General features: G+C 39.6%; 1 protein-coding gene across 2 annotated transcripts in view; it reads left to right on the forward strand.

Annotated features, from left to right (window-relative positions):
* The first annotated feature begins 4,739 nt into the window (after positions 1–4,739).
* MYOM3 (myomesin 3) overlaps positions 4,740–20,951 on the forward strand; it is a 92,819-nt gene continuing 76,607 nt past the window's right edge. For both annotated transcript variants that reach the window (XM_075264608.1, XM_075264609.1), the window contains exons 1-5: positions 4,740–4,863; positions 13,314–13,394; positions 14,797–14,956; positions 16,451–16,608; positions 18,744–18,839. In XM_075264608.1, the coding sequence (XP_075120709.1) occupies positions 4,757–4,863; positions 13,314–13,394; positions 14,797–14,956; positions 16,451–16,608; positions 18,744–18,839 (602 nt within the window). In that variant the 5' untranslated portion in view covers positions 4,740–4,756. The remainder of the gene's footprint in view (positions 4,864–13,313; positions 13,395–14,796; positions 14,957–16,450; positions 16,609–18,743; positions 18,840–20,951) is intronic.

Consider the following 20,951-nt stretch of genomic DNA (forward strand, 5'->3'; position numbering starts at 1 on the left):
TTTGTTTCTAAAACATTTTTTCTTTCTGTCAAAATACATATTGTATTTTGTATTACAGCACAAATGTACACATCATGTATACACATGACACAGCCTTAGACAATGGAAACATACCACTCTTTCCCTCATAACAGAGCACAACATATAGTACAGGAGCGCTCATGGCTGATCATAATCCTGTACCATATAAATTTGTCTTCCTCTAGGTTGACATTTTTTGCAAAAAAACATTTAAAAAACGCTAGAGGATTTAGGAAACCGAACAGAACTGTGTGCTAGGCAAGAAAACGCTTCCAAAGACGGCTGCAGAAGCCTCTTCAAAATAAGCTTCAAAATCTGCACTAAAAACCTGAAGCAGATCTTATTTCTGCCTGACAAAAACCTCTGTGTGAACTTACCCTTAGTTTACAACTATGTACACAGCTACTTACATAGATAGGGTTATAAGTAAGAACCTTATGGCTCAACCATAACTGTAATTAAATGAGATAGTTTCCTTCTTTGTTCTCCTTAAATGTCACAGTCCAGGGTTTAATCCACTCATGATCAACCCCTCCCAATGGCCTTTCTAAAATCCATCTTAATCCCTAGTATATTTATATACCCATAGAGTATTCTCTCATCCTGGTATAAAATAGAAGATGTGTTTGTGTGTGAGACTTTTGTTGAACGTAAACCAGAGATTGTTTGGGAACATAGTTTACAAGTCCGTCCCTTAAAGAGCGGCTATTTTTATAAGGCTTTTAATCAGCCTCTTTTTTGAGTGCTCCTCTGAGGTCACCAGCTAAGATCCAGGACAGTACTGCTATCTCCGAAGCAACTTCTAGAAGAGTCACAGCAAGAATTGTAAGTAATCATTTTCCATTATCCATTGTAGCCGTTGTTTTATATACGTCTTTATATTGACAAGGATCATGTAAATTGTAAAATGTGGAGAGCTCAGGTTCCAGATCTAAACTAGAAAGCACACATAAAGATACAAGCAGATCGTGTCTGCTAGAACTGCTCAATGACCGTATCAAACTATTAGGAAAGTATTACTTAATGTTGTAGTCTATTCATGACATGTGGCACAAATGGCGTCATAAAATCAGGAACAACTCAGAATAGACGGATGGCATTTCTTAGGTACCAAACCAAACATGGGGCAGATTTATTAAACTGTCTGAAAGAAAAATCACTGTACAGTTTTCATTTCATGGTCTGTGTTTAAAAAATGAAAGTTGTGCTGTGATAAGACAGCTTTTCTTTTAGACTGTGGATACATCTGCCCCTATTGATTCCAAAGCAGTTTATACAACTAAATTGTACTAACAAGTAAACTAGGTAATAAGGTCGAGAGTAGTCCGATAAGCTGTGATCCTATGTAACAGTCTCACCTGGTGACACCACAGACACTATAGAATTCATTTTATTTCATTGCTCTGTGCTCATTTGAGAACCCTCCATTCATCATAAAGTTATGTAAACTATTGGCAATCACACTGATAGATAATAATATTTATAATTATTTCTTGATGCTTTCCATAGAGCTGTCACAGAAAAAAAAATAATTTAATCTGTGTAATCATAATAAAATGTGCAGAAATATTTACAACACTCATTGGAACATAACAATATCAATGATTCAAAGAGGACCTTTCACCATCTTCACCAGCTCCAACTCCATCCTTCAATAGGTTCCACGCCACAGATTCCAGCGCAGGAATGGTATGTTCACAAGTTGGAATTTGCAGCGGATGTTGCCCCCGAATCCGGAGCAGATCCCTCCCGGAATCCGCCTCCCATTGTTTTCAATGGGAGGCAGAGATTGGCAGCAGGACATGGGAAAAAAAGAGCCCTTCTCGATGTTACCATGGATTCCATGGCTGCTTCAACCTCAGGGTCTGTGACTCGAGACTCCCTCCTGATTAGACCCATTCATCCTGGCCTAATCAGGAGTGGGATGCCACGACTGAATGCCAATGCACTACATCGGCATCCTGTGGTGGCTAGACCGCGGCAAAAATGCCGGCTGCAGTAAATGAAGTGAATTCCTCTTCATTTTCCGACATGTGAACATACCCTTCGCTCTGTTCTTGAGTAATTGGTGCAGCTAGTTGCAACCCAGTTTGCTACCTAGGCTCTCTACTGTGTTGTGAGCAGTGAGGGGATCTGAGCTGAAGCAGACAGTCCGGGACCACCCACCTGACCGAATAGAACCTAATTAACATATCGGGTGCTGAAACTAACAGCAATGATTGTTTAGTAACAATTCTGGCTGGAAAAAGATATCCAACTCTTTCAGAATCAGTGGAGTTGGAGTCGATGGAAGTGGTGAAAGGTTCTATTTAATGTATCAAATATTTACACTGTTCTTTTTGTCCTACCTTTTAAAGTCATAAACGAAGCGCGGTTTCTTTTATTTTAGTGAGGCAATGCTCTTGCTTCCAATACTGCATCTACACTGAAACCACTAAAAGTGTCATGTAGTGGAAAAAAGAATAAACTCTGATTTCTGCCCTTTTTAGTACAACTCACCGTTGTGTAGAATGAGGTGTTCAACATAAGTGGGCATCTCTTTGATGTCATTGGGCTTTTCTGGAAAATCAGTAATCTGTAGACAGACCAAGATAAGACAACTGATCATAATGAATGTTGTTAGGTTATACTGTATGTTAAGGGCTTTCCCTGTCCTGTAGATAGGTCATCAGTATGAAAAATCCATTAGAGGCAGAAAACCCCTTTATCATGAACACTAATATTTGCCAGAGAGATATCAGATATCAGGGAGCAAATATAATTTGATAACAGAAACAAAAACATAGTGTACAATGTAAAAAAAAATTAAAAAAAAATCTGTTTGCTAGATATTAAGGTTATGATAAGTAATACACATATCAGCTATCTCTGTGTTTGCTAGTATAAATGGTGATAAGAAAACACATATTATTCTGCTCTGCTGTAAAAGCAAAAATAAAATTCAACATTAAGGTTAAGGCGAGGTAGGCAGTAAATATTTCTGGTCTTTACATTCATTAGGCTGAATATAATACACGGTAATAAAATAAAATAATAATAATAATAATAATAATAATATAATACAGTACTAGAGGAAATGTTTACACTGTATAGAATCTCATCACGAATTCTATAAATTTTCATAATGTACAGTAAAATCATTAAAGGTAAAATCTTGATGATACATTGTGAATAGTTACTTCTCTGTAGTGTCTCATTCTGCAACATGCCTTTTCAACCAATAGAATAGGAATATGAAGACGTCTGCTGTGTGATGACCAGAGATTGATAACAGGTTCACATAAGTTCTACACGGCAATATAGTAACTTGAAATTGAAACCATGTTTCATGTAGAATGCTGTCAAGTCATGGCTTCCATTTTCTAGACTTCACTGAAAGGACAATTGTAGGCCTAAAATATAACTTTTAATTAAATAGCCAATAAAAACTTAACTAAACTAATGCTCAAAACAAAAAGTGCTGACTTAAAAAAAGCAGTGGAATTGATCTTGATAGGTCAACATGAACCAAACCCACAGATAAACTGTTTTTAGGACAAGAAATTTCTCACTGGTAAACCTCGAACCCAGTGAATTGATATGTAGCATGGCTGTGAATTATTCCTACTCCTGCACTGAAGAGATCCATAGGATAAGGACATTATTGATATATCTCAGCCACAAGGCAAGCGACGGTGTCCACCTAGCAGAATCCTATCCGAAGACCACCTGGGCCTCCCGCCAACCGAAGTACAGGTTTGCAGAAGTTGGGGCAGCTGGACTCCCCATTGCTGTACTTTGTTGCTGGTGGAAGACTAAATCCTCAAATGCAAAGACTTGTTTTGTAGAATGAAAGCCATTAATTGGAGAACATAGAATTATGTACCAAGTAGTGCATACCCCTAGAGCTCAGAAATGACTCGATGGTACCTTATCATACACATGGTCTCTCATTATTTATATATGCTTGTTCTATACTTACCTACTTCATTGTATGCTTTCATTCAATTTCCGCTAGTTCGATCACGATTACTATACTGTATTGGATGACAGTGGATGGGACATTCGGCTGTAGCATCCTTTTTCTCCTAGCAGGGAACAAGCTGAATCATAATATTTCTGGGATTAAATATGTATTGCCCTGAATATAGTAGTCTAATGACTCTTGCTGGATGGTGTTATGGGTCAGAGACATTTGTTGCCCTTAGACAGTTTGTCTGTGGGTTTACAGGAAACTGGATATATAGAGGGCACCGAGCAAGCGTCCAATAACCACTTTATAACCCCCCTTTTATTGCTGAGGTATCAGGTCACATTAGATCAAGTGTATAAACAGCAGTAGGGGCCTCATACAACCCAGTAGGGATAAGAAGTAAATGGAAGAACCACCAAAAAAGCAAGATACTGCGCTCTCTCCGAACTCCTTATCACACGCAATACTCTATGTGTTATGTGTTTTGGTGTGTTATGGAATAAAGTATTGTGTGTAATAAGGATTTCGAAGTGAACACAGTGCCTTGCTTCTTTGGTCGTTCTTCCATTATCTGTTCGTTTAGTCCATGTTGACTGATCTGGACCAATCCCATTGTTTTTTTAAGTCAGCACTTTTTATTTAGCACTTCGTCTAATTAAAAGCTTTATTTTAGGCCTATACTTGTCCTTTCAGTGAAGTCTACCTAGTTTTGGTTGGCCTCACCATCTCCTTACAGTGAAATCCTTTTTATTTTCTAGCGATACTCAACAATCTGCTTCTAGGATGGAAAAGAGCGTTAGATATGCCTACAGGGAAGAAGAGGAGTCTGAGCAAAACAAACGCAAATTTGAAATGGAAACAGCGACTAGCAAGAAGAAATTCCGATCTAGGTCAGTCTATTATAAACCATGTGCACCAGATACTTCTCACAATGGCAAGGCTGAATTACTCTAAGAGTGAAAACAGACATGTAGTGGGTGGTCATGATGACCAAAAGACTGAAAAATTGTTTATGGATTGTTTATTTCAAGGCGTGAGCAGTCTAAAGATGCAACAAATTTATCATTAAGCGTGAGCCACTTGTTTTTTTATGCAGTTTTATTAGTCAAGTCCTGGAGTAGAGCGAAGTTTTCTGGTATAGATGTGGCACATCTTTAGTGTAGGACCCTTTCTTCATGCCAAAGATGCGCTATGTTGTTGAACTTGCGCCCTACTTTTTATGAAAGTGGTCAGAAACTATGGCAGGCCACGGTGGGAATATTTAGGCCTGACAATTTTTCTATAAGTCACAGCAAAAAATTGGTATGAGTTATACCACAAATCTGTGCCAGTATCTGATTGGTCTGGATTTTAAGACTCCCAGAAAAAGGGATATCTTTTAGCTGTAGAAGAGAGTGGAACACTTACACATGATCTGGGCTCTCGACCCCATTATTTGTGATGTACACTTTTTATCAGTCACGAAAGAAGGAAATGACCAGCACATTTTGCGTTCATGTCACAAAAAAAGGTCATCACACATAACAAAATGGTGGTGTGTGATGACCAAGGGAGCAGCACTTTACTAATAGGGGCATAGTTGCTTGAAAATATTCATGGCGCATTTCACGTACTGGGCCTCACAGGAGCCAACATGTAATAGTTGCGAAGCATGCCTAAGCACTTGTATAATACAATCCGTTTTATTTCCAGCTTTACAATCTATACATGAGTAAGGGGTCAGAGTCCTTTGTAACTCTATGGCAGTAGGGCGGTGGAGTGAACCTGATCTCAGCTTGCTCAAGTATACAGTCATGGCCAAAAGTTTTGAGAATGACACAAATATTAATTTTTACAAAGTCTACTGCTTCAGTTTTTCTAATGGCAATTTGCATATACTCCAGAATGTTATAAAGAGTGATCAGCTTAACAGCAATTACTTGCAAAGTCAATATTTGCCTAGAAAATGAACTTTATCCCCCAAAATACATTTCAACATCATTGTAGCCCTGCCTTAAGAACACCAGCTAACATCGTTTCAGTGATTGCTCCATTAACACAGGTGTGGGTGTTGATGAGGACAGGGCTGGAGATCAATCTGTCATGATTAAGTAAGAATGACACCACTGGACACTTTAAAAGGAGGCTGGTGCTTGGCATCATTGTTTCTCTTCTGTTATCCATGGTTATCTCTAAAGAAACACGTGCAGTCATCATTGCACTGCACAAAAATGGCCTAACAGGGAAGAGTATCGCAGCTAGAAAGATTGCACCTCAGTCAACAATCTATCGCATCATCAAGAACTTCAAGGAGAGAAGTTCCATTGTTGGCAAAAAGGCTCCATGGTGCCCAAGAAAGACCAGCAAGCGCCAGGACTGTCTCTTAAAAGTGTTTCAGCTGCAGGATCGGGCTACCAGCAGTGCAGAGCTTGCTCAGGAATGGCAGCAGGCAGGTGTGAGTGCATCTGCACGCACTGTGAGGCGGAGACTCTTGGAGCAAGGCCTGGTCTCAAGGAGGGCAGCAAAGAAGCCACTTCTCTCCAGAAAAAACATCAGGGACAGACTGATATTCTGCAAAAGGTACAGGGAGTGGACTGCTGAGGACTGTGGTAAATTCATTTTCTCTGATGAATCCCCTTTTTGACTGTTTGGGACATCTGGAAAACAGTTTATTCGGAGAAGACGAGGTGAGCGCTACCACCAGTCTTGTCTCATGCCAACTGTAAAGCATCCTGAAACCATTCATGTGTGGGGTTGCTTCTAAGCCAAGGGAATGGACTCTCTCACAGTCTTGCCTAAAAACACAACCATGAATAAAGATTGGTAGCAGAATGTCCTCCAAGATCAACTTCTCCCAACCGTTCAAGAGCAGTTTGGCGATCAACAATGCCTTTTCCAGCATGATGGAGCACCTTGCCATAAAGCGAAGGTGATAACTAAATGGCTCAGGGCACAAAACATAGAGATTCTGGGTCCATGGCCTGGAAACTCCCCAGATCTTAATCCCATTGAGAACTTGTGGTCAATCATCAAGAGACGGGTGGACAAACAAAAACCTACAAATTCTGACAAAATGCAAGCATTGATTGTGCAAGAATGGACTGCTATCAGTCAGAATTTGGTCCAGAAGTTGATTGAGAGCATGCCAGGGAGAATTGCAGAGGTCCTAAAGAAGGGTCAACACTGCAAATATTGACTTGCTGCATTAACTCATTCTAACTGTCAATATAAGCTTTTGTTACTCATAATATGATTGCAATTATATTTCTGTATGTGATAAAAACATCTGACAAACACAGATAAAAACCAGAGGGCAGCAGATCATGTGAAAATATAAGATTTGTGTCATTCTCAAAACTTTTGGCCATGACTGTATGATTGTGGGATTCTTAAGGAATGTGAAGCTGTAAATAAAACAGATTGTACCTAGAAACCTGTAATTCTGTTTATTGACTGTTTGTAGTAGAATAATCTGGTAACAAGTATTCAGTTTTCCCATAATATCACTACAGGAAACATGAAGCATTATGTATTTTCAATTTAAGTAAATATGATATAGGTAGAGTAGAGTAGAATACAGGGATGTGCTCTATATAGCCACTTTTCCCTCTCGCTAATAAATAAGGACTTTAACAGGACACTCCATTATTACTATTACTTTATTAACTCTGAATTTCCTAACATGGTATTGGAAAAGGTTTTTCCAAACCAAATAATCCCTTTAAAGTTCATAAAGATAAAGTGACAGTGGGTCCCTATTGATCTTAAGGGCTTGTAGTACAAGTCTGTTTTCCAGATGAGGCTGTGAGTCACTTCAATATGGTCCTTAGACTGGTTTGAATGTAAAACTGAGTCAGCACATGGAAATATCTGTATCTGTTAATTACTTTGGTGTTTCTATTATTATTCACACTGTCATAGCCATCTACATAAGATAGTGCCCTCACCTTCCTTTCCATAACTACATAGTGGTATCTAATTTTTTTTTATTTACTATTTTTTGGGACTGTTCCCTGGAGCTGCACCCCTTCATTTAAATGGTGACGTCTACATCTAATACATAACTGGGACATTTTCCCCTGGTTTATGGCTGGACACATTCTCAGATTTTTGGGGGGGTTTGTGTACATGGTTTTGACGGCTATACGATTTAAAACGCAGTGTTTTTTTCCTCTGCATTTCCAAAGTGTGGGGCCTTAGGCCTAAAACAGTAGTGTAGTGGCTTGCAAAAGTAATCATACCCCTTTAACTTTTTCAAATTTTCTCACCTAACAACTGCAAACTTAAATGTATTTTATTGAGATTTTAAATGATAGACCAAAACAAAGTAGCAGGTATTTGTGAACTGCAACGAAAATGATTCATAGTTCAAAATGTTAATCAAATAAAAATATGAAAAATATCAAGTGCAAAAGTGTTCAACCCCATGTATTCCGATGCCCCTGAATAAAATCCAGTGCACACAATTGTCTTCAGAAGTCACTTAATTAGTATAGTGCAGATGTGTGTAAGTTAGTGTCAGTATAAATGCATCTGTTCTATGAAGGCCTCAATGGTTTTTTAGAGAACACTAGTGAACAAACAGCATCGTGAAAACCAAGGAACTCACCAGACAGGTCAGAGATAAAATTGTGGATAAGTTTAAAATAGGGTTAAGTTATAAAAGCCTATTCAAAGCTTTGAGCATCCCAAGGAGAGCACTGGTCAGAGAAGCAGGCAAGAGGCCCATGATCACTCTGGAGGACCTGCAGAAGTCCAAAGATCAGGTGTGAGAATCTGTTCACAGGACAACTATAATTCGTGCACTCCACAAAGCTGGCCTTTATGGAAAAGTGGCAAGTAGAGAACCATTGTTGAAAGAAAGACTTAAGAAGTGATGTTTACAGTTTGCCACAAGCGATATAGTGGACACAGCAAACATGTGGAGAAGGTGTTCTGGTCAGATGAAACCAAAGTTGAATTTTTTGGCCTAAACCTAAACCATTTGGCCTAAACCACTATAAAACATGGTGGTGGCAGCATCATTCTGTGGGGATGTTTTTCTTCAACAGGGACAGGGAAGCTGGTCAGAGTTGATGGGAAGATCGATGGAGCTAAATACAAGGCAATCCTGGAAGAAAACCTGTTGGATGCTGCAAAAGACTTGGGAAGGAGATTCGCCACCCAGCAAGACAATAATCCTAAACACACAGCCAGTGGCGTAACTAGGAATGGCGGGGCCCCGTGGTGAACTTTTGACATGGGGCTCCCACTTCCTGACCGACACCGAAGACCTTGACCGACCAAACGCCCCCCCCCCCACGCCGCATTCCTGCGTGCTCTATTATGTCCCTCAGTGGCCCCTGCACCCAGTATTACACCCCATTGTGGCCCCTGCACACGGGATTAGGCCCCATAATGAACACCCATGAACAATTATTATACTCTGGGGTATTTTCAGACCACAGAGTATAATAATCGGAGACCGAGGGGAAATACAGACATAAAAAAAAGTTACTTACCTGTCTCCGGCTCCGCTGCAGTCTTTGGTGGTGTTGGCCATCTTTAATAACGCACTGATGTCACATGACACAGCAATTGCAGGCAAGTCTGAATACAAACAATGTGTAGATTACTGATCCATCTACTGACATTGACCTCCCCCTCCTCCTAATACACAGATATCAGGACACTGACCTCCCCCTCCTCCGAATACACAGATATCAGGACACTGACCTCCCCCTCCTCCACACCACACATACATACATACTCACACACACACACACACATTCTCCATTCTGCATCGCACATTAATCCCTCCCCTTCATTACCTAGCAGCATGTCTCTCTCTCTTCAGCTCTTCCAGTACTGACTACACGGGCTATAAAGACACGCCCACCTAGTCATGTGACGGCTGACATCACACAAGGTCCTACAAGCTTTCCCCTGCTCTTATCGCAGATACAACAGTTTGTCTGTGATAAGAGCGGGGTAGCTATCACCGGGCCCCTAATGTCCCGGGCCCTGTGGCAGCTGCCTCTGCTGCTATGGTGGTAGTTACGCCACTGCATACAGCCAGGGCTATAGTAGAATGGTTTAGATCAAAGAATATTCATGTGTTAGAATGGCCCAAAGTCCAGCCCTAAATCTCATTGAGCATCTGAGGCAAGACATGAAATTTTCTGTTCACAGACACTCTCCATCCAATATGGCTGAGTTTGAGTTATTTGGCAAAGAAGAATGGGCAAAAATCTCAGTCTCTAGATGAGCAAAGCTGGTAGAGACATACCTCAAAATACTTGCAGCTGGAATTACAGCAAAAGCCATATTAAAATTTTCAAAGCCATATATCATTTTCATCCCTCTTCACAATTATCTGCTACTTTGTGTTGGCCTATCACTTAAAATCTCATTAAAACACATTGAAGTTTGTGGTTATAAGGCAACAAAAGTTCAAAGTATGAATACTTTTGCAAGGCACTGTATGTCAGTTTATAGAATGTTTCTAGAATTACAGCCCAGCGCACTATAATAGAATTGCTGAACTTCAGTACCGGACAAAACCCATAGTCAGGAATAGTACTTTTTCTAAAAGAAGTGCTCAAACCAATTTTTGTAATTCTTTTTACTAGTCTTGGAGAACCTCTTTTTTGTTGATGATGTCTTGTATGATTGTTTTATTCTGTATGTATGTTCAGATCTACCAAACATCTTCCAAGTTTTATTTCCTGTATCTGTAAGATCAATGCTATCACACAAAATGTTAGTTTTAATCGGCATCTGTCACACTTCTCACCCTCCATGTGTTGCTCAAGAATGTAGATGTAATGCCAAGCATTTCAACATGTTTGCATACGGTGCTAGAATTACATAGGCTTTAATCCTCTTTGGCATGGAAAAACTGTCCTCATTAAAATAGATTTATTAGTACTTAAAGGAAAATGTCTTAGGCTAAGACACAACGTTGTATTTGTACCCAAGTGAGTCGACCAGTATGCACCAACATTGGGAACATGTAGAAGAGACCTTGGATCAAATTTCTGTCGAGACATGCTTGAATCTCATCGAAAGCATGCCCAGAAGGATTCAGGCAGTGTTGAAAGCCAAAGGTGGATTGACAAAATAATAAAAATTAAAATATAGATTTTTAGGAACAATGCAGTTATATGACAAGAATCTGCATAACTAATCATATGCTAAATAGCTGCAGGTCACATTTATGTATGACATAGCCAAGATGATTGTCTATAAAATGATGATAGGAACATGTTCCAAGCTGTAGTGTAAGGAGAGATATGGGGCCTGAAAGTCAAAAGTTCAAAACTTCGTTATCATTTTCTCATCAGTAGTGTATATATATCGTATATACTCGAGTATAAGCTGACCTGAGTATAAGCCGACCCCCCTAATTTTACCACAAAAAACTGGGAAAACTTATTTACTCGAGTATAAGTCTGGGGGGGGGGGGAATGCAGCAGCTACTGGAAAATTTCAAAAATGAAAATGGTTTTTGGGTGCAGTAGTTGCTGGGAGGGAGGGGGTGTTTTGGTTGTCTATCTGCCCCTTCCCTGACTGGGTTTTTTCTCTCCCCCCCACTTGGAATTCAGCCTGGCTGAATATAGGGGATCTACAGTGCTCCTATTAACCCCTTCCCGATGGAACAGGAGCACTGCAGATACCCTATATTCAGTAGACCAGGCACTTTCAGACACAGGGATACCTCATGTGTATGTGTTTCACAGTAATTTCCTACCTTTATATGTATTCTAGGGAAAGGAGGGATTTAGAACTTTTATTTATTTTATTTTTTTATTATATTTTTTAAAGCTTCTTTTTTTTTTTCACTATTTTATGGGAGATTCTATACATTACTATTGTGGCTGGTCATAGACCACCCGAAAAAAATTTTTTTATTTTTTTACTTGACTCAAGTATAAGCCGAGGGGGGCTTTTTCAGCACAAAAACTGTGCTTAAAAATTTGGTTTATACTCAAGTATATACGGTATATATTTTTTCCCCTATTTAGTATTAACATGAAATGGAAATTCATTTTTATTGGGCGCATAGTTATATATAATTTTTTTAAATGGTATTTATTATGTATGAATTTCTTGACATGCATGTATTTTGCATGAATGTTTTACTAGTTAAGCAAGAACATGTGCTAATTTATAAAGTCTATAACCTTTGACCTGATGACTTAACCAATAAGGGCCCATTCACTCGGGCACAGAGGAGGCGGATTATGGCACGGAATCCACGTTATAATCCACCCCCTCACAATTGTGGCCTATGGAAAAAGGAACGCTAGCGGTTTTTTGCTAGCGGAAAAAAGAAGCGACATGACCTTGAGGTAGATTCCGCCTCAGGAAGTGAATAGAAGTGAATGGGAGGCGGAAACTGTGTCGTGGTTTTTTGCCAAAAAACTGCGTCATGGTTTTCGGCAAAAACCGTGAACAAAAACTTTGACATAGTTTTTAAGGTCCATTCACTGTCCGGGAGGAGAAAACCGCTTGGCGTTTTCTGAAGCGGTTTTTACCAAAAACAGCTCCAAAAAATGCCTCAAGGTCCAAAAACCACTTCCTAATTAGGAAGCGTTTTTTTTCCGGATCAAATTACGCCACGGTATTCACGTGTGAACTAAGCCTAATATTCCCCCACCATTAATTGGGATGGTTATTTGGTTATTTTATCCAGCATTTATTATGCTTATATGTCTTTGATCTGATGAAGGGGTCTTTTTGTTATTAGAAAACCCCAAACACACAAAAAAAACATAAAATAAATTAGATTATGGGGATAACGTCCATCCTTAGGGAGAGACCACCTTTTCAGGTGTGTGGAGACTTATACATCCATAGTTGCTCCACTACAAGGGAACATGGGAAGAATATGCAAATCTGTCTCCCAAGATGTAAACAGGGAGACAGTGCTTCTGTTATGCTGCTCTCTATGGGAAGCACCCTGAATATCATGCTCAACTTTCCCAGAAGTCTTTACTGCATAATGCGGGGTTATAACCAAATCAATTTCTCAGATACGGACGGCACCGTTTCTGTCTGGTTGGACTTCATCAGCGCAGCCTAGAGAGAACTGATTTGGTAGAAGTGAGAGGCTGAGATGGTCTCTCCCTAAGGATGGGCGTTATCCCCATAATCTGGTCTCTCATAATCTCAGTTCTCTCTAGGCTGCGCTGATGAAGTCCAACCAGACAGAAACAGTGCCGTCCGTAACTGAGAAATTGATTTGGTTATAACCCCGCATTATGCAGTAAAGACTTCTGGGAAAGTCGGGCATGATGTTATATATATATATATATATATTTGGTTAACTATGAGAACGGTATTTGAAAAATTGCTCCTATTTTGTATTTTTTTTTAGTGAGGAAGAACTTGCTGACATACCCATTTCTTCCATTGATCTTTCAATAGTCAGAGCAGAACAGACCTTGAGATCAACATTGTAAGTATAGCCTCCATTTTTGTTTTTGTCACATGCCAGAATAAATTGGTTCCATTTGTTATGTAGATCATCAAATATAACTTATCATCCAAGTTTTTCTTAAAGGAATAGTCCAAAACATTAAACCAATTAAACCATTATACAGTTGACTATTTGGACAGATCTGTATTTGGCCCCTTGCTATATTAAGAATATTTGATTATAGCTTTTAATGGGGCCATACTGTGCATCATATACAGAGACACACAGATTTTTTTCATAGATTCATATGAATTTGTGAGGACAATATTGTGGTGTGCCATATTATAGATGTATTTTCTCCTTGAAGAATTGCCTCAAAAAGGCACTATTTGGCAGTGATACAGAACCTTAGGTACCCCCTAGTTCCAGTGTATATGAGCCCTGTAAGCAGTGTCTATAAAAAGTGGTGAAAAAAAGAACACTTTGCATATTTAATAGGCCATTTTTTAGGAATCACTAAGCACTGTGCATGCATTTACACAGTAATGGCTTGTGGAGGTCCTTAGGTTAATGTGCCGTTTCTAGTGAAATAACTCTTGCAGTTAATGTAGCTTTCCTTTTGTGGTCTCTGCAGTGGCATCAACTAGACAGGAAAAAAATCACTGTATAGATTAGAGAAACCAGGCATCATATCCTTACTGATAATAGTGGTGGATATTTACAGTTTATAAAGAGTACCATGAGTAGCCCGATTGACTTTGCTGTGCTACCTTTGTAGACTTTCTTGTTATATTTGGAAATATTGTTAACATCCGACAAACCAGATTTGCATTTGACTCTCAATTTCTGCTACCCTATCTGAAAGCAGCATGTGAAAGACAAAATCTGAGCTGTGTGATATATAAGTATATATAGGTTTATATGGTTTGGAGCAGGATTTCTGCTTAAAAAGCAGAGTAAATCTTTGCAGAACTCCTAAGAGAGACAGTTGGAGTCCTGATGATCTGAAGAGGAGTTAGGATTTACTCAGAAATATGGCACCAGATTATATACACCTATATAAATCACAACATTCTTGCGATTCTCTTCTGTTCCTCTATCATACTCTCATATCATAGTCTCAGATAGGGCATCAGAAATCACCCAGTAGATTGACTTAGTACTTGCGCCCTTCATTCTAGTCCTTCTTCAGTGAATCTACAGATTTCTAATCCCCTCTGAATTCACCTACAATGGTCCCCAACTTCTCAGACTACCCTATGCACATAGTCCTTTGGTAGTAGAAGCCCCCCCTTGGTATACCCAGGATTGCTGAGATAAGAATGATTACAAAAGAAGGCAATGAGCACTGTAATTATGCAGTCCCCACCTATTTTTGGAAAACCAAAGTTCTCTTCAGGAAAACTTAAAAAAAACTACTCACTATTAAATGCTTCTACAGGGATAGGAGAATAAAATGGGATTCCACAGACTTGTGGTTGGTTACAAGAGGACAGAAGAATGTTGGTTTCAGAAACAATATGGAGAAGTTAGAAATCAAGGTACTTCAAGCTTGCAGATCATTGCGTGTTAGAGCAGACCGTAGAGCCTTGCATGAAAAGGTAAGACCTGTTGTCCAAAATGATATTTGCCTATTGTATTATTCTTCAAGGAAGGGAATGACTGCAGCAACAAGTGGTCGTGAAGGGTGTAAAATACAAGTCTATACTATTCATAAACATTATCCCCTCTTATCTAGGAGCTCCTGCCATGTAATAAGTAACTGTTCTTGCCTGTAGTCTTGTATGCAACCTCAATGGGAAATGGGTTTTCCTTAAAGCAGATAGCAAACACATCCCTGATAAAACAGTCCATAAGCTCCATACAAAGCCTTCTATCACTGTCATATGCTGGTGTAGTTGTAGATGAAAAGGCAATGTGGGCAAGACTATCTCTTATTTTCTACTAGTCTGTCACATGGTATGCTCAAGTTTATTGCATCATATTTGCTTGTTTATTGACTGTTCTTCTTACGTAGAGCTCCCTGGAGCGCCGATAAAAAAAAATCAATATAAAAAATATGCAAAAAAAAAAAAGGGGCAAAAGAACCATGAAGTTGTGATTACCGCATCAATATGTGCAATTATATATATCACAATTTAACAAAATATATCATATTATCTCTCCTAGTCACTTCTATCCTTTTCGTATATCGATCATTCGATATTGAGTTTAATTGCATCTCTTAGGTTTCTTTTTATCTCTCTTTTTATCTCTCTCTGATGCAGCAGAGCTGAGTGTGCAGCAGGGTTCAGCACATCTCTCATGCAGCAGAGCTGAGTGTGCAGCAGGGTTCATCACACACTCAGCTCAGCTACATCTCTGATGCAGCAGAGATGAGTGTGCAGCAGGGTTCACATCTCCGGTGTAGCAGTGCTGGCTGTGCGCTCAGCTCGGCTGCATCTCTGGTGTAGACGAGCTGAGCGCACGGCCAGCACTGCTACATCTCGGCATAGGAATGCATTGACCAGCGTTGATTGGCCGAATGCCATACAGAGTACAGCATTCTGCCAATCAACGCTGGTTCTGCCAGAGGAGGCGGAGTCTAAGATTGGTCCACAGCAGTCTCCATTCTGGTCCGATCTTAGACTCCGCCTCCTCAAAGAGGAGCCTCCGGCAGAACCAGCGTTGATTGGCCGAATGCTATACTCTGTATGGCATTCGGCCAATCAACACTGGTCAATGCATTCCTATTAGAAAAAGTCAGCTCCCGCATATCGCAAGCTGACAGGGATCCTGACGTAATACAGTGACTTGGGCTTGTTAGATGCCCCCAGGCATGCTTTCCCTGCTGTCCCAGTTGCATTCCAGGATGTTGGCATAATTTCCTGGGGTGTCATAGTGGACTTGGTGACTGAGTCGAAGAGTGGGATCCCCTGAAATGAGCATTTTTTCCCCATAGACTATAATGGGGTTTGATATTCGTTCGAATAGTAGAATATTGAGGGGCTATTCGAAATGAATATTGAATATTTTACTGTTCGCTCATCTCTAATTATTATTTATTGTAATATCTATTAAATAATTGATACATTATAATTGTTTATTGCATGCAGGCTAAAGAAAAATCCAGACAGAATAAAGAATTCAGAGAGCTCTGTTCAAGACGTGCACCTATGTTCTGGATACCTCTCAGGGCACATTGTGTATGGGAAAGAATGTCTGTCACACTGGTCTGCACGGTGCTGGGGACACCTAAACCAACTGTGCAGTGGTAAAGAAGCCATATTTATATACTACATAATGCCACATATATTCAGCACTTTACAGAGATTGCCACCATGTTTATCAGTTCCTGTTCCAAATGAGGCTCCCAGTATATTTTTCTCTACATCACACACACTTATACACTAGGATACATTTTTGTAATGTGGTTGTCAACCAGAGGACATGTAGACAACATATCATGATACATTACAATGTATTATGAAGGAAATGTTTAAAGCGAGGTTTTCTAGATTTCATGTAGACTGACTAGAATAGTAGGCATGTGATGTCTAATAAATTTAGCGCAAATTCCTCCAACTACTCCCATTAATGATTTTAATGTAAAAAAAACTTCAATTTTAGTAAATGTGTTCCGACATATTATTTTTTTAGAGGACATATTGTGCTGTTCTATATAGAGACATATAAGTGGGTAGGTTAGTTAAGTTTAACCATTACTGACATTTTTTCAGGTAAAGGACAAAGATTGCCAGAAGGATTGCCTGTGGCTTGAACTATTCTTTCATTGTCAAAACACACCGCACCTTTATTCTATCATATAAATACTTTCCAAAGAACTTCATGTGAAACACTTGGCACAATCTACACAAGCCCAATGAAAGCCAACAATGACGCATCACAGTTTTTCTTAGAAAGTCTGCAGAGGTTTCCTATGTAGACTTTCTTCTTCAGCCAGATCTTCACCAATGTCCTTAATTAACAAGCAACAAAATGCAATGATTGACACTTAGAGATATCCATCAGAGGAAATTTCTGACACAACATCCAGAATTTTAAAACTGAAGTAAATGGCGCTTGGCTTAAATTATTGTTTCAGGGTCCTAATGGAATTAAAGCTGTTGACTAGGATTAGATGAAGGGTTAGGTTTTTTTTATGTAAATAGCAGTGCTCCACTATACACAGTCTAAAGTCAAGAATTGCACCTATGGTACTTTATTTATTAGAAGTGGCTGCTGGTATCTGATTGTTTGGCATCCACTTTAGGTTCTTTATTTAGGACTTCAGTGAAGATGACTATGGTGTTATGCTGTTCTAGTGGAGCAGCGTTTATGCCCTGTTCACATCTGCTTTTGTATTCCGTCAGGGAGGTCAGCATGGGGACCCCCCCCCCCCCCCCGAATGGAATACAAACGCTGTAAAAGCACACAGACCCCATAGACTATAATGGAGTCCATGTGCTTGCCGCACGCTGCCCGCACGAATCATGCGGACAGGAAAGTAGTTTTGTTTTTCTTTTAATGTAGATTGTGAGCCCCGCATAGGGATCACAATGTACTTTTTTTTCTCTATCAGTATGTCTTTGTAGAATGGGAGGAAATCTGCGCAAACACGGGCAGAACATACAAACTCCTTGCAGATGTTGTTCCTGGCGGGATTCGAACCCAGGACTCCAGAGCTGCAAGGCTGCATTGCTAACCACTGAACCACCGTGTTGTCCCAGAACAGGAAAGTAGATTGTGAACTATTTTCCTGTCCGCACGATTCCTGCGGACATCTGCCGGTAAGCACACGGATCCCATTATAGTCTATGGGATCCGTGCGCTTTTACAGCGCTTGCAATTGTGTTTGGTATTCTGATTGGGATGGTCCCCATGCTGAGTTCCCCGGACGGAATCCAAACGCTGATGTGAACAGGGCATTAGGGTCCTGGACAAAGAAAACTGCATTGAGCAGAGAGGTCGTGACTTTATATTTGAATTCTTAAAGATTCTCTACATATAGCCATCAATAGCCCCATGTAATAATTCTGGGTGTTACTGTACATTTGTATTCCACATTATTACTACAACCCATTTGTTCTAGAAATTAGTGATGGTCATGGACTTTACAAATGTCATCTTCCGAGCAGCACCTTACAAAGGTGTATCTAAGGCTTTCTTCACCAAGTAAAAGCAATACTCTCAGAAAGGCTCTATGGTGACCCACTTGGAACTTGGGGCAGATGCAGAAGTACTTATGATATGTCAAAAGATCAATTTCCCTTCTAAAATGGCAGCCTAGAATTAGGACACAACATTATAAAGAAGTGCAGAAAAACATGGGATTATAACCATTTGTAATAATTCACTGTACTCGGTGAGACATAAACTTTAACATGTTACCTCATACTGTCTTTACAGGTTTAAGAATGGACAACCTATTGAACTGAAAACATCACCCCCTGGAAAATATAGAATCCTTAATGAATTTGGCACGCTTACCTTGGAGATCCGCAGGTAAATTAAAACCTTTTTTAAGCTGAGGCCCCACATTGCGGAAACACAGCTTTTTTGTTGGAGATTTTGCTACGGTTTTTTGATCCAAAGCCAAGAATAGCTACGAAAGGAATGGAAAATATAGAGGAAATTCTTATACTTCTGCCTCTGCTTAACCCACTCCAGACTTTGGCTAAAGAAAAACACAACAAAATCTGCAACAAAAAAACTGCGTTTCCACAATGTGGGGCCTTAGCCTTAAGAAGGATTTTGGGAGAATTTAGGAGTATTTTCTTACCAAGTAACTTAAGCAAATATATAAAATAGCTAAATTGTGACTAAAAGGGTTTGGCCATGTCCAGTACCTCCAGTTATAAAGAACTTTGTATAAATTAATAATGCAGGTGAGTATAACAAATTTGGTAATGTAGCTTCTTAAAGAAATATATTTCCTTGTACACTTTTCAGGCTTAGTTACTTTCGCTATACAAGTCTAGAAAGAAGAGAGAGTTTAAAGGCTGCTTGAAAAGACACTAAAATAATTGCTGCGGCTATACTCTGCTACTCCGTGAGAGAGCTCTTTTGACACTGCTATATCTTCAAGATTACACTTTATCACTCCACAGAATTAGTCAATAAAGCAATTAACCCCTCTCCATACGCTTCTCTGTGTGAGCTGGATACAGAGATCCTATACACTGAAACCTTCGGATTAAAGATAAGAAGGAGGGAACAGCCTAACAAGTGGAAAAAGAAACATATTTTTTAAATAAGATATATTGTAAAGTTTCTTATATTCACTTGAACTAGGATAAGTGGTTTAGAATTGGTACGTACCTAATAACACTTTCTAATATAGTTACTGTCATTGCCTCCTTGGTCTTCTATTGTAGATACAGCCATAGTGTTATTTAATGTTGGCTCTCCATGTAGTAGCAGTAAAGTGGAATATAGACATGGCCACTGATGGAGGGTCATGTGATATGACTCATCCATCAGTGGCACCATGTCTATCACTGCAGACGTGCTGCACATCCATAACGTAAGTCTGTGGGGCCTCTTATGGACGAGCCAAGTCAAATCACTCTCCAAGATCAGCCATGCCTGGACACCACTTCATTACTACTACACAGACAGCTAACAGTTAAGCTCTACAGATGTATCTTCAGTAGGAGACCCTGCACTGACAACAGCTATTATTAGTAGGAGCAAGTTTGTGTTATTTGCCGCACACTGCTTAAAGTTTAATGACCCATTTAAGATAACATCTCTTTGTATATTTCTTGATGGAACCATGGTGACTTGGTAGCTGTTATCACATTTTCCATAGAGATGTGTGGAGAAGCTACATACATGCTTGACTGCTGCAAACAACTCTTCTAATAATATATGTGAGAAACGACATGGTATAGATTCTCATCAGTCTATAGATCATGGAGACTCAGACTCACCCTCATGGAATAAACTGGGGTCAATGTCTTTTTTAATCAGCAGCTACTTATTGTATAATTGCAAAAGGTAGTGGCTACTTTTGTTTTTGTATTCTGTGACCATCGGTAGTTTAGAACCAGCCTGTAGAAAGGTCCCCTGATGATTGGTACCTATGCGCCAGGAAACGCATATGGACTTATAGGGACCGGTCAAGGTACAGTTTGGTACTGCCCTTGTCAGGGCGGGAGTCATTGCATGGGATTAGGGAAAGTTTTTGAGGGGAATATAGGGACCATTGTCTTTCCTCCTGTCTGATCTCCCTGGTGCCTTTATTCCTGTCATCTGGATCGGTTAAGATCCATCCGTTTTCTTTATGTATATATACCAAGATTTATATCATGTCTTTTTAGGGGTATTTATTAAATGCTAAGTTTTATTACAGTATATTTGCATCGGTGCTGTACTATATTTGAATATTTGGTACACCTGTGGGGATCTCCCTTGTATCTTGGCGGTGTCCACACAAATGATCATTGTTGTGCTGTGTAAATTTGTCTTGGAGTTATAGTCTCTTTCCCAGGCCTTTAACAAGAGCAACACCCTTGGACTATACATTTTTTGTAAGAGCGTTACAATATTTTACTGATTAGTTCTCTGAATGTAAAGCATTCTGCTTGTGTGCTGTCTGCCTGGAGCTGTTAC

Source organism: Leptodactylus fuscus, chromosome 2, assembly GCF_031893055.1.
Source record: "Leptodactylus fuscus isolate aLepFus1 chromosome 2, aLepFus1.hap2, whole genome shotgun sequence".
In the NCBI taxonomy this organism is placed as follows: Eukaryota; Metazoa; Chordata; class Amphibia; order Anura; family Leptodactylidae; genus Leptodactylus; species Leptodactylus fuscus.